A 14541-nucleotide genomic window follows, 5' to 3' on the forward strand; every position below is an offset into this window, starting at 1 on the left:
GACTGCAGAGCAGTCAGATAGTTATGTCTTGGTGTCTGTCTTGGAAAAAGCTTGCTTTTAATTACTTTATGGCAGTATTGCTGGCACAGTTGCTGTAATTTCTAATGGTATAATTAATAAGTTTATTGTGCAGTACTCTAGTGACACATGGAAAACATTATTGCTCCCTCATTTCCCTCTCTCACAATAAAAACTAGTAGGTTATTAGTAGAAGATCCTACGGCATCTGTGCATCTAATATTGTATTAGTCATAAAGTACTTAAAGTATCATGTATAAATATTAATTACATAAAGTTGATAATTGTGCCTCTTCATGGACTGATAGTTGAGTGAGCTTACTCTTTGTGTTCCATTTCTGGACCCTTTGTTACAGGGAAAAAAAACCACTTTCAAAAACAGTTCTGTAGATCAGTGTTTGTTCCGTGGTAAGAGAATGAATTAACTACAGAGAATGTGATTGAGAGTAATTGCAAGCTGTAATACAGTGTTATAACAACAGAAGAAGAGAAAGTTTTCTGCATCCTTAACATCCATATTGTAATTAAAAGACACCCTTGAAACACAGGAAAATGGAGGAAGGGATATGGGTATTTCTTCTTTGGAATTCTATGTCTAATTCTAAGTGCAGAGCTCAGAACTGCCCCAACAGTGTATAGAGATTCAGGACTTGATGTTCTCTATTTAACATCACAGTTAACAGGAGTTTATGAATCTTGAGTGCTTGCCTAACCTCCTGGTATGAGGTTGCCTGACTGATGGAATTATATATACGTACTTGTATACACACATATTTGTGAGAGTACAAGAAGACTTTAAAAGGTGTTTTTTGTGATTGCATACTTTGCAGATTGTGCATGCACATACACCTGTGTATGTTTTTATCACTGTTGTGTGAGATACTTTATGGCACTTTTTAAATGCATGACATTTCTTTTTCTGCTCAGAAAGGAACTCGCTTTTTACTATTACTCCTACTATTGTTTTTAGTTGTGAAGTATTTTAGGAAATGCTATAGAGTAATCCATCTGATTGCTTTTCCTCTTCCTTTTGAATACAGATTATACAAACTGTAGAAAACAGAAACTTTGTAGGCATGAGAGACTACCTACAACTGAATAGTAATATCTTTTTTTTTCCTTACCAGGGAATTTTATAGCAAATCTCAAACTTGCACTGGGACATGAAGTAGTAAGAATAAATTACCTTGGTGACTGGGGCATGCAGTTTGGTATGTTTTAATACTTGTTTATTCTGTCTCCTTTTCTGCTGTATCACATGGTCTAGGTGTCCAGCTTCAGTTTTTGCTGGCCACTCTGCACTCATAAAGAGTGATATCCTGTTTCCATGCATGTAATGTATAGTTAATTTCCTTAAAATATGAACAAAACAATCCAGACTGATTCGTCAGCAGTATGATCTGTACTACTGTACAAGAAATAACAGGAGGAAATTTACCCAACAGTTCCTCTGTCCCTCAGTAGCTCCTCTCTCAGATTACTTGTGTGTAGTTTGGGGGTTATTTTCTGAGTATGCTTGTTACACCTTTGGAGTCCTCATGGCTGAGCAGCTTCTGCTGCTGCCTCCAGACAAAAGGTGTACCTGTTACCGTAACTGTTGCACGTCTGCTGTGATCCTGTCTTCCTTATTCAGACTTTGCATGTGTAACACTTGTGGAAGAGTAAGCTTGCTAACTTGCCTAGGCCACAACAATAGAATAATTGTAACAATGTGTATTTTATATTTGGGTTGTCTTTGTGTGTGTTTGTGTGTTTTCTTTCTGTATGCTTAATACAAACATATTCTTTTGTAATAAGCTTTGGAAACTACTTTTGATTGGCAAACACAAAGTGCAGTGTCCATTAAGCAGTCACTTTTGCTTATTCCAGCCTTTATTCTGCCCCCTCCAGTTTCAATGGTACTGCTGTTTATGGGGACATCAAGGAATCAATTTTATGGACAGAGTTGGGTTACTAAATACTCTACTTTCACTCCATTTATGTATTTAGATTCCTAACTGTAGATAACGTAACAAAAATATTCAGTTTACCCATTATCCTTCTAGATTAAATTCCTGGCATTTAGACAGTGCAGTGTAACGTTCGTATGACTGTGAGACCAGTAATAGAATATTCTTTCCTTTGTTAAATTATTTCCTCTGCAGCTTGTCTTCCCTGATCCTGTTTCTCATGAAACAGTAGCTTATAGCAGAGCTTTGCCTCACTTAGAATTTGTTTATAGGAATTGAATGCGGAATGAGTTCACCAAAAATTCAGTCAGTTTCATTATTGCATATTTCATTCCTTTTTGACCCTTAAACATAATTTATCACTATGCTATTGTATAATCAATGTGGCAATGACAGTGAAGCAATGAAATGCAATGTGGTTAAAAGGCTTCTCAGCTGACCTCATTCTGTCTTTCTTTAAAGATACTAAATAGCACTCTGAATTCTCAATATTAGGAATTTAATGTATTTTAATGCTAAGTTTCCTGAAGGTATAAAGATCACAATGCCTGTTATTTACACATGTACCTGTTAAGCAGCACACAACTGACCTAGTAGTTCCAACTGTTTCTTTCAAAATAGGTGATCCCCTCTTTATCTGGGCTGGCTTAGCTCAAATATATGACAGGTATTATAAATATAGTCGTGCTTCACAAAATTACAGCATTGAAATATTGTTATAGTGGTCCTTTCTCAGAAGCAGTGCTGTAATTAACCGTCTGTCAGCATTTCTTTTACAACTGCTATTGTCAGAGGCTTTAAAATTTGATGATTGAAAACATATTTTGCTGAAATGTGGCAGAGAAGTGCTCAGCCTTCAGGCAGTTTTGGGGCAGGTTTCTTAAGGTAACAGTGTTTATGCAGCCACACTGTCTGTCAATCTGTCTTCCTGTCACTCTGCTCCTAATAGATTTTGAACCCATTGGCCAACTTCAACCAGATCTGACAAGGAAAAATGTCTCCAAGAAAACTAATTTCCTTTGGAATTGTGACAGTTGGCAGGGATAGAAATACAATGTAACGCCCTGTGGGAGAGAGTTAACTTTTGTGTTTAGCCTGCCAGCAAACCAGTCAGCACCTCTAAGTCAGAACTGGTCTCAACACATGCTGCATCTTGCCAATAACTGGTGAGTGTACCAAGGTCTGGAGGTAGTTCGGGGAAGACAGAAAATGTGTGGAAGGATGTGTTTGGGTTAAATAAAGACTGGCAGTTGTGCTGGGGATTGGTTTGTGAAGTCAGCATTGAAAAGTGGAATATTTAGGTACACTAATATCTAAGAGAGATCATTAGGAAATCAAGCTCCAATTGTTTGTAGAACAAGCTGTCCTTAGCTAAGCTTTCTTTCATTAGGATTAGACTAATTTTATTTCCTAAACCCTAACCTGTTTTTCTTCCTTGAGTCTGCCATGGCTTCTACTACGCTCAGTGTTTCTTAGAGGGAAGTCTTGAGACAGTGCTATTTGTTTAGTTGCGGAGGGTTTTTCAAAAGGATAACTGCATACCTATTCCTACATCAGTCCTGGTCCTTGTCAACTCAGAGGAGTAAAATGGCCTTGAATTTAGCGTCAGATAATCTAAGAGACATTACTGAAGGTGTTAGTGTGGTGTTTTTTTCAGACAAAAAGAATGGGATTTGGATTTTTTACCTTTTCAGGTGGCTTTTGGGAAGAGCTGAAGCCAAATTGGACATGTGAAAAAAGCTGCGTATTCTAAGCATGCAGCAAAAAGTTCCTTTGAAAATATTGCATGAGTTTTATGTGGAATACCACATTGTGTTCCTGTTTCTATTGTCCTTGAAACGATAATACTCTTAAGGGAGAAAGCAAAACAGAGTTTTGAGCATGATCTGTTGCTGGACAGTTTCCACTATGTGACTTGTCATTTGCAGGTCATGGCTGTGTAAAAGTTGATTTTCTCTACAAGTCCAGGAACACAAATTCTAATTATGAGGAATTGAAAAATCAACACAGTATTTCTTACTAGTTTCTAGCTATTATATTTTTGGGATGTTTTTCTCATGCAGTGGAATAATAGGTTATGCTTTTCATATGCTTTATTTTTGTAGCATACATTATTGTTTTAAAATGTAGGGCATTTGTTTTATTGGCTACAGTGCTAGAACTAGACTTGCTTATGAAAATAACATAACATACTCTGTGTTGTTGCCTAACTCTGTATTTAATTGTTATTCAAGGCTTATTGGGTGTTGGTTTCCAATCCTTTGGCAACAAAGAAAAACTAAAATCCAGTCCTTTACAACACCTGTTTGAGGTAAGTTCAGAGAAGACCAACTACACACTTTAGAGGACAATCCATTTAACTTAGCTGTCAGTTCTGTACAGAATCAGTACAAAAAGTGATTTTAATGTGTCTGCAGGGTCACGAGGAGACTCATGTGGGATTTAAATGACCATACTTGAAGGAGTAGTGCAAGCCTGGGCTGTGGCAGTAGAGACTGCATCTGATGCTGTTGGTTACCAAAGTTGTGAAAAGTGAGATGTATGCCTGTTGCTAGTGTTTTTAGAATTTGATTTTCATTGCTCCATGCATGATTCACTATGATGGGGCAAAAGGATCTTGAAAGTGTTTTGTGTCTAATATGGAGCTTTAACATTTATAGCTAAGGAGAAGTGACTGTCACTTTCCAGAATGCTGCTCTGGCTCTGCAGAATGCTCTTTCTTCCAGGAGTGTGAAAGAGCCAGGAGCATTAGAAGGTATAGTTTCTGCTGACAGCCATTCAGGGAATGCCTTGCAGTAGTAGGGAAGGCTGTTTTATTGCAGGAGGTTGCCCTCTCAGTTACCCACCAAGCCCACAGATGGTGCAAGTGCTATCGATTGCATTTCTGTGTGTCAGGGACAAACCTGACTCAGTGGACTCTCCCAGTTAGCAATGAAGATTGAGGTAGTTTAGCAAGCTTTGTCTTTCCAGGATTAATATGGTTTTGGTTGTTGGATTGCTCCATTCCAATATGTCTAATACCATCTGAGTTAGTACTGATTTCTTCCTCTTTAGCAGCTCCTATATCACTTCCTTGTTTTCATATAGTGCAGTGAACCAAAAAGATTTTGTCAGTCTTTGGTACTTATAAGTGATCTTTGGGTGACAACCGTGCTGGATGTAACATATATACAATACACCTAAAGGACTTACATACTTACCTGCACAGATCCAATAACTGTATGGATAGGTGGACAAAATTTTCTGAGTGGCTGATGTTCAAGTCCTCATCCTCCAAAAGGAAGATCTCACACGTTAATGAGGCTTTTGTCAGGGTTCTTGCGTGGCACTGTCAGATGTTCTCTCATTACTAAGCTGAGCTGTGCTTCCCCCTGTGAGCTGGATATGGGAACTATGGCCAGCGGTGTTCAGACAGTGTGTTGCAGGATGACTGTTCTGCATAAATCTGTTTATTGGCGAAGGAGCAAACTGTGTTTGAGTATTTGAATAGTCAACAGCTGAATGCATGTTAGATTGTTTATGTGGCAGAATAGCTCCTTCTGAGCTTGCCAGCTTCTTTGACATAGGTAAATTTTGTTCTTATTCCTTCATCCCTGAGCCCTGCTGAATTGAATTGATAGATTCTCAATATGGAGGTGTTTTAAAGCTGTAAGACTGAATAAAAGAGAAAAAAAGTAGTCATATTTTGTGGTTGTGCATGCTGTGTATTACTTTATTTATAATTTAAGTCCATTCTTAGAATTTAAATTTTTAATACTTGAATTTTGCACTAAAGCTTTAAAATTGCAGCAGTGTGTAGGCTTTATTACCTTCAAATGTAGAGAGCAGTATTCAGTCAAGATGCAAAAGGTTCTAAAACAGTAGTCATTTAAGACCAAATTGATTTCTCAATTATTCCCAATTCCTAAGTGTTTGTTCAGCTGTATCCCTAGTTATATCAAAAACTGAGATGTGTTTCAAAGTGGTGTTTTTTCTGCTGTTGTATGAAATTAATGTTTCCTGTAGTTCATTTAAAAAGAACATTTCCTTAGCACAGTTTCTATATAAATAAATGTATATACAAATGTACCTTTCCAAACATCTTTGCACCTTCCATTTTGGTGAAGAGGCAAATGCAAATATGCTTTTTGCATTTTTTTTTCTGCCGTATAACATAAAAGATTGGGCATAGGTGGACACTAGAATGTGTGAAACTACTGGTGGGAGAGGACGAGTGTTATTCTTGGAACAGGTTGAATTTTCCCTCTACTTTAAATTTATTTTTCATAGTAGAACTAAGCAAACAATAAACTTTGAAGCGTGTCAGCAGTTAAAAATCTCCAAAAATCTTCAGACTTGAAGGGGAAGAGTGAGTTTTGCTCTAGAAAAGTGGAACCCGTTGGAGCAAGGTTTGCATTGTTGGCACACTCATTGAACATTACAGGAATGGAGTTTTTACAATTATTTAGTTTTTATCGAGGTTGTAATGATTTGAGGATCAAAACTCCTACAAATATTTAAAAGTTAAACAGCATTAACTTTTTTTCATCATAAATGGATCGAGGTTTTCTTTTTGAGCTTGTAAAATACTGAGTCTATCAAGGATTTTGCTGTTTCATTTCCTATTTCATTTTTAGGCAGTGTAGTTGTTTTAAGTATCATCTTTGTGGTTCTCCGAAGAAAAGTCTGTGGTTTAAATGTCCGTGATGGTTTCGTTTGCACACATAAATGAGTTCTTCCACATTTTGCTGCTGCAGCAGATTCAAGGTTATGAAGAGGATCATAGCAGCAGCAGTAAGGAATTACAGCATTAGTCTTCTTTCAAGATAAGCTGCACATTTTCCTATTGGACTTTGGGCTATTCATTCTTTCTTTAAATGGGAAATGTGTTTCTTTAACATGTCTTTAGAATTTTGACGTTACAAATGTCATCTTTAAATGTATTTGTATTGTTCTTGTAGAACTTTTTTATTGGAGGGGAGGATTATACTATTTCAACATTGTCAGTGTCATATTTTAGGTGTATGTGCAGATTAACAAAGCAGCAGAAGATGAAAACACAAAAAAACTGGCGAAGGATTTCTTTAGAAAACTGGAGGAACATGATGAGCAGACATTGTCACTTTGGAAACAATTTAGAGACTTCAGTATTGAGGAATACATCCAGATTTATAAGGTACAAATCATCCACTGCTTTCTCTGTGTTCTTGGTCTCTTTTTCTCTATTGCTTCATCAGTATAATTGATAGTGCACAGTACCTTTTCATCCAGGAGATTGCCAAGCAGTGAACTCACTTAGGAACAGAGATTGCTCTAATACTGTCGATTCATTGCCTTTCCCATAACCTTAAGTGTGTTGTGGGGAAGCTTTTTCTCGATAAGCCAGGTTACGCCCCATTCTGTTTGGAAAAAGCACAGTAGCTGATCTACATCCAAGCAGACCATCACTTTAGTTGCTGACATCCTAGATACTTTTTATTTAATGATGTCCAGGTAACACTGAATCCAGTCTCTTGGTATTGATACTACTCAAGAGCCAGCAGAGTCCATCTGAAGATTAGCTGGTGTTTTTCCCACTTGTGATGAAATTCTGGAATGGGTGACCAGTTTTGATGGGCTTAGACATTTTTTTTAACTTGCAGCTCCAAAGAGTTTGTGACTTGTTTTCTATCTCTTCTTCTAGTATTATTATTTATTTAAAATTTCACTTTTCTGTCTCATTCCTCTTGCTGTATTTATAGAAATTGGTCACGTTTTGTTTCATCCTCGATTGCAAAGTTAAAAACAGAAGTTGCCTGCCCTTTCCTCAGTAGTCCAGATAACCTGGCTGTGCTTTAATTTCTTCCCTGAAACATCTGTGGAGTCAAGCCAAGTATTCTAAGTTAAGATCTCATAAGTGAGACACTTGATAATTCTAGTGGAAAGCTCACCTGTAAGGGTAAACAGGTATTGGGCTGTGTATGCAGCTGAATTGTGATGGTCAGTCATCACTGATCACATAATGACTGGTACAGCTAGATCTTTGTCTCCCAATTTCATTCAAACTAATAAATATTCAGCTGATGGACTGACCAGTTTTGACAGTTAAGGTCATCCTGTCTTTCCTGAGTGTACCTTCAGGCTTCATAGTAATGATGACTTCTGTATGCTCAGCAATGTTTGTGAGCAGCTTCTGCCTTTTTAAATTTCTTTCAGTTTCCTTTCAAATAGAGTTGGTTTCATGTCCAAGTACAATCTCTGCAGTCCATGGCTTTCTCCTCCAGCACACCAAGTTAAAGACCTGCCTCAGAATTTTTGTACTGATTGCTTTAAGCAGTTTACGCCTAATTTCTCATGAGCATTATACCCAGACTGTATTCAATTTAGGGAGATTAATTCTAATGCAGAAATCAATTAAATCAAAATCCAAATATCCTTTCCTCTTAACAATGAAGTGATCTTTCCTGGAATAAAATTAATCTTTGCACTCTATCTGATGTGTGACACAGACCTATTGTCTTACTTAATTTGAAGAAATTATTAACCTCAATCTTATCAATTTTACCCTTTTTTGATATTCTTGGAACTTTTCAGCGTCTGGGAGTGCACTTTGATGAATATTCTGGAGAGTCACATTACCGAGAGAAGGCCCAGGAGGTTCTAAAGATGTTGGAAAATAAGGGACTTCTTCAAAAAACAACGTATGGACTCATTATTCAATCAGTGTAATTTACTTAACATCTCAGTTGCATTTCAAACAAGATATGATGAGTGAGGTTTGTACATAATCTAAGGCGAAGAGTTTTCTTTAAATGGTCTTGGTAGCTGTCCTAGTAGAAGACCAAGAGGATTTGTGCACTCACAGTTAAAAATTAAGTTTGCCTTTCTGTGGCCAGTACAGAAACTTGGCCATGACAAATTAAGTACAATGACAGTGTTCAACTCATAATGGCCTTTTAGGCTGTTAATTAATTTGGTAGCTGCATGTACCATTTAATGAGCAGAGTTAGATGAGATCCTTGCTTTGATGAAGCAGGTGCCTGGCTGAACTGCGATGGAAGCCATAATCATGGAATGCACCAGAACATGGGCAGGCTCCCTGGCATAAGCAGTGGTGACAACACACTTACAGGAACAGTCTTCAAAAATACTTAAAGGAGACAGTCATTCAAAGAAAAAGAATAAAGTTGTCTACAGTGAGGGGGTTTGAGGCAAGAGGCCATTTTGGTTCTGACCTCAGTCATATCTGAATTTACCTGTACATTAGCTTGCAGTTACATCAGTATTTTATCTCAACTTACAGAAAAGGGACAGGAATCGTGGATCTTTCGAAAAAGAAAGACCTCTCATCAGTTTGCACTGTCATGCGTAGTGATGGGACATCTCTTTATATAACAAGGCAAGTAAGCTCATCTGTGTTCATTGCCATTTATTTTGCCAGTAAACTTTTGTACATGAGTACGTTTGTAACTGATAATACAGATTTTGAAGCTTTTTATTGCTGAGATGGAACACCCTTATTGTTGAGTAATCGTAACTGGAACTATCAATGTAACTATGTCAGGATAAAAATGGATCAGGAAAAACAATGGCTTTTAAATACTCTTGCTCCCCTTAAGCAGTCTGTAAGTAAATCTCTTCTTTGCATAAATCATACTTTCTTCAGCTACTAACTTTGAAAACAAAACTGGGATCTCTTGATCTAGTAAATAGTTGCCAAATAGTGAAGGTTTTAGAAAGACCTTTACTTAAAATGTTTATTGACAATGTGATGCAGAAAAAAATGATGTCTCAGCCATGTCTGCATTTACTCAGTGGACCACCAGCACTGTAACATCAATTTTATTGCTGTTTTCCTGCCACATCATCAGTATCCTAAAATTCCTCTTGAGTATTTTAATATGGTAGCCTTAACAGTTTCTTTGTACCAGTAATGCAAACAAATCAGAGGTCCAGCTCTCAGGGTAAACTGTGTACAGCTTTTCAGGGTGAGGGTATTAGAGAGATGTTGCAGTCAATCCTGCTCATTAAGGAGCTGCTGAATCCTGTAACCAAACAGAGACAATGATGCCACAGCTCCATGCCCAGAGGTCAAGCAGTAGTAAGGCTGATCACCTGTTTGAACTAGGCACAGATACACACACACACACACGCACACACGCCCCAGCCAAAACCACTCAGCCCTCAGACAGTACATTTGGTGTTTTGTTCCCCTCTGGCTGATCAGGATGAAGGTCTGTTACTGTGAAGAAATAGATATATATGTGTGTGTGTAGATATACACACTTATTTATGTGATATGTATTATTTAGAAACCCAAGTAATATATGTATGTATTGTAGGTACAGAGTACATATGTACCATATGTATCCCTCTAGTAGCTGATATTCTGCCCATTAGCTGTCCCTGGATCCCCAGGTCTCCCCAGCTGTTGGCACCTGGGCATGCAAGTCCCCACGGCCCATAGCCCCTTTTTGGTTACTGGCACAGACAGACTGGATCTCTCCAGTAACTGAGCTTAGACATGTAACTATTGGCTCAGGATCCTTGCTCTGCTCCGTTGCCTTCTCCATAGAGACACATGTACCCAGACAGATCTCTCAGTCAGCCCCCTGGCCCCATGGTCTCTCCAGCTGCTGACCTGGACCCCCTGATGCCAATGGTACAGACTCCTCTGGGTGCCTCCTCTTTGAAGGCACACATTTACCTGGATACTTCCCAGCTTACTTCTCCTACTTGCTGTCTATTCAGCTTGATATTTGCTCAGTCACATGTTGATGTGTGTGCCCTCACTCCAGATGTTGGCAGCAGAGACACCTTGGCCCCTGTGACCCATGGTCAGACTCCAGTTGCTATCACTTAATTTCGCTTATGCCCAGTTCCCTTCAGTTGCTGGCACCACAGATGCACAGCCCATATGAGCTGTATGCCCCAACTGCAGATAATGATACTTAGACCTCCAAATTCACGTGCATACAGAAAAGAGAGCCCCCTCACCTAGGGAGAGTTTGAAATAGAGTTTTATTAGAAAACAGGAGAGATCGTGCTGATGAAGTTCAGGGCACAACTGAGCAAACATACTACCCAGCAATTGGCTTACAAGCCACCTGTCCCTGTTATCATCTTCTCCCTTTCTTTTCCTATCCTTGGTTCCTCCTCTGAGCGTCCTATGCTAAGTCTTGGGCAATTGCAAAACGCTTTTCCCCTTCATCCCATGTGTCCCACGTCCTTAAGCAGTACCCTCCCTCAGTCAGGTGGTCTGGAGAGCTGCTGTGGTGGCCCCTGAGGAGGCTTTCAGACGGGAACGTGGGGCCTATGGCTCTCTTGTGACAGCCCCTGGGATGGGCTTGAGCAAGTTGTTTCTCTGTACTGCTGTGTGTGTATGTGAAGATGAGCTTTGTACCATGTAACCTAATGCTAAGCACTGGGTTAGTTTTCTGAGAGAGGGTTGTTTCTCTCGTGGCAGACAGAGAGCAGACCTACTCTGCACGTAAGAACTGTTTCCTCAGTAATTTTCATAGTTAGTGGTTTAAAAAAACATTTCAAACATGTCATCAGCTAATTATGCGTCTCTTTTTTTTTATGTAAGGCATACATAGATCCTTCTAACTGGGCAGTCCTCTCCCCTTCATAAAAAGTAGATTATTTTTCCGAGAGGCAAATAATGACGTATGTTTGAGTGAAATTCCAAATAGTTTCTTATTATCTCTTCCAGAGATCTTGCGGCTGCTATAGACCGAATGAACAAGCACAGCTGTGATACTATGATTTATGTGGTAAGTAATTCTAGATTCAGCAAACACTTTTGAGCCTGACTCTTTCCAGTAATCCAGGGGGGCCTCTTGCTCACAATCTGACTTAGACACATGGTATTTTTGGCAGTAAAATAGATGCCCTTACTGCCCAGCAGCTGTGCCTCAGTGTTTCTTGGTTCTGTTTCAGTTCACGACCCACAGAATGGTTGAAAAATAACTTTAAACTAAAAGAGAGTAGGTTTAGATTCGATATTAGTAATAAATTCTTTACTGTGACAGTGACGAAGCACTGGAACAGCTTGCCCAGAGATGCTGTGGATGCCCCATCCTTGGAAGTGTTCAAGACCAGGTTGGATGGGTCTCTGAGCAATGTGGTCTAGTGGAAAATGTCCCTCCCTATGGCAGGAGGGTTGGAATTAGGTGATCTTTAAGGTCCTTACCAACCCAAGCCTTTCTATGATCCTATGAAAATCAGCTCTGGAGTCATTCTCTATTATAAAAATTCATGGCAATTAGTTTCAAAGGAACTTTTATTTCGTTTGATATTGTATTTTCTCCTTAATCAATCTGGATGAAGCAGTTATAGTCAGGGAATGTTTTTATATTTCTTGGTTTGATTATTTTGATTTTTAATAGTTCCAGCAGTATCAATAATTGGATTACCTCCACACTTGTGTGAAACTCTTTTTTGCTCTAGTATTACCAAGGAGATATCTCATGATGCTTTTAGATCTTCTTTTTCCCGGCTTTAGAAAAAAATAATTTTGTAAACCGTGTTCTTTTATATGAAGTCAATAACATGTGGAAAAAATCTGCACGTTGCTGTGATGTGTTTAGTAATGCCCATATACTTTCTCTGGTACAACTTTTTCTGAAGTCAGTATAATGTGACAAGATTCAGGGGACAGGGAGTGATCAGTAAGCACAACATTAAATACACAGGTAGTTGAAAGTGCAATTTCTAGTTAAATGACATTCCTCCTTTTATTTCAGTCTTCAGGAAGTTTTTCATAGCCTGCCATTCCTACATTTTGTTATAGAACAGGGAAATTTTTTTTGGAAATTCTTTGGATTTGGTGGGAGTTTTTCTGCCTCTGCTGGCTGGAACATACTGGGTTCATTGACATCGAAGGACAGTGTGGCTGTGAAAATACAATGCTTTAGGAGTTAGGGATGTTTCCTGTCTAGTTCATGGGGATAGGTAATTGTTTGTATTTGTTATACTGTGAGGTGGTGGGGACCAAGGAAGAAGGTACAATTAGAAAGAAGGAATAGTTGGGTCTCTGCTTTGCACAGATTAGGATATTGCCTGAACGTTATGGTCATGGAGGGAGTGAGTGTGAAAGCAAGTCTTGAGCTGACTGGCTGCTCACAGCTGAACTCCAGTAACTATTTACTTCCTTAGCTGGCCCTTTTTGTCCTACTCTGAGTCCAAACAGATGTGCAGCAAAACCAGACTGTGATGTGATTGATGTGTCAATTGAATGTCTGACTTGAGGGTTTTTTAATCACTTCTGGCTTTCTGAGGACTGGGAAAGTGGGTTATAACATGAGAGGATGATAACGTAGGCTGTTAGGAGACTTTATGGAACAGACTAATGAGGGACCTGCCAGCCTCACTGAGCTTTGCTGCTGTTTTGTGCCAGTACTGTGTAATGAGTTAAGTCTTAACTCAGCGTGACCAGAGGCAAGAGGACTTCATGGGTTTAAATGAGAACACTGATGATTTTAGTCTTCAATTATTAAATACAAAAGCATAGCAGAATCCTAATCTTGTTACAAGAAAATTATTTAGAGACTCTTGAGTCTTATTTTAATAAGATCATCTTGTCTTCCTCAGATCAACTTGTTAAAGAAAACATTAAATTGGTTTACTAGTTGTAATGCTGTAAATCAGTGCATTCACCAATTTAGATTTTTTTAAATCCTACTTTTTTCATAAAAAGGCAGTGATATGAGAAAAATATTCAAAACATTTTAAAATGTGTGACATTATTAAAGAGGTACTAAGATACCATTGAATGTTGCACTCAAAGCATGAGATGAAACTGCTTTTATTTATGAAGAATTGAATATAATCCATGCTGCCAGACTGCACACTTCTCCCTTAAAGCTAACCACTTAGTGAGAGTGATCTGGCTTTGTTACAGGTACAGAGACAAACCTCAGATGTAAGATGAATGGAAAAAACCTTGGAAGGCCTAGTTTGAAATGCTGGCCACTGCTATCCATTTGTTAGCCTTGGAGAGGTGATAGAAGTGGAGCAGCTTATGAGGAACTCTGAAAGAGGAGGCAGGTGCTTGATACAGAGGTAGAATTGAGAAGGAACACAGATAAGCACTTCACTCACTGCTCACTCATTGTCTTGGAACACAAAACAAATGAGGAAGTAGTGATTATTTGGTTATCTCGGCAGGGTTTTTTAAGGAGGGATAAAAGGGAGTCTGAGTGGTGTAGTCAAAACAACTAGGTAGGAAAGTGAACTTTGCAGCAACAGCTGTAGCTAGAAACACATATGAAGATCATTGTTAGGCATAAACCACCATCAGAAACTACTTCAGTTAATAGGAGAGAGTAACTGGAAGTAAGAGAGCACAAAATGCATAATTGTTATGAAATTGTGATAATTCATACTCCTTTTTTTAAAATTCTGTACCTGCCTTATAATGTAAAACTACAAATCACACTAGAGACAATAGAAACTATTGGGTTCTGGAAACAGACAGCTAAAAGAGGTGTTTTGTTTTTAAGCCAAAGGAACCCTAGCGTTTGGTGACATAAAACCTGGGTATATAACGAGCAGCAAGGTTCTGAGGTGGAAATGGAGGGGTTTTTTTGTGGGGAGCTCACGAATTATGGGA

The 14541-nt window shown here is 38.6% G+C and overlaps 2 protein-coding genes across 5 annotated transcripts in view; both read left to right on the forward strand.

Moving 5' to 3' along the window:
• The window catches only part of CGA (glycoprotein hormones, alpha polypeptide), a 349628-nt gene that overhangs the window by 149656 nt on the left and 185431 nt on the right, over positions 1-14541 (forward strand). The window lies entirely within an intron of this gene.
• The window catches only part of RARS2 (arginyl-tRNA synthetase 2, mitochondrial), a 42113-nt gene that overhangs the window by 9887 nt on the left and 17685 nt on the right, over positions 1-14541 (forward strand). For all 4 annotated transcript variants that reach the window (XM_064650013.1, XM_064650014.1, XM_064650016.1 and 1 more), the window contains 6 exons: positions 1146-1229; positions 4202-4278; positions 6967-7122; positions 8520-8626; positions 9229-9324; positions 11641-11701. In XM_064650013.1, coding sequence (XP_064506083.1) covers positions 1146-1229; positions 4202-4278; positions 6967-7122; positions 8520-8626; positions 9229-9324; positions 11641-11701 — 581 coding nt within the window. The remainder of the gene's footprint in view (positions 1-1145; positions 1230-4201; positions 4279-6966; positions 7123-8519; positions 8627-9228; positions 9325-11640; positions 11702-14541) is intronic.

This window comes from Pseudopipra pipra, chromosome 3 (assembly GCF_036250125.1).
Source record: "Pseudopipra pipra isolate bDixPip1 chromosome 3, bDixPip1.hap1, whole genome shotgun sequence".
NCBI classification, from domain to species: domain Eukaryota; kingdom Metazoa; phylum Chordata; class Aves; order Passeriformes; family Pipridae; genus Pseudopipra; species Pseudopipra pipra.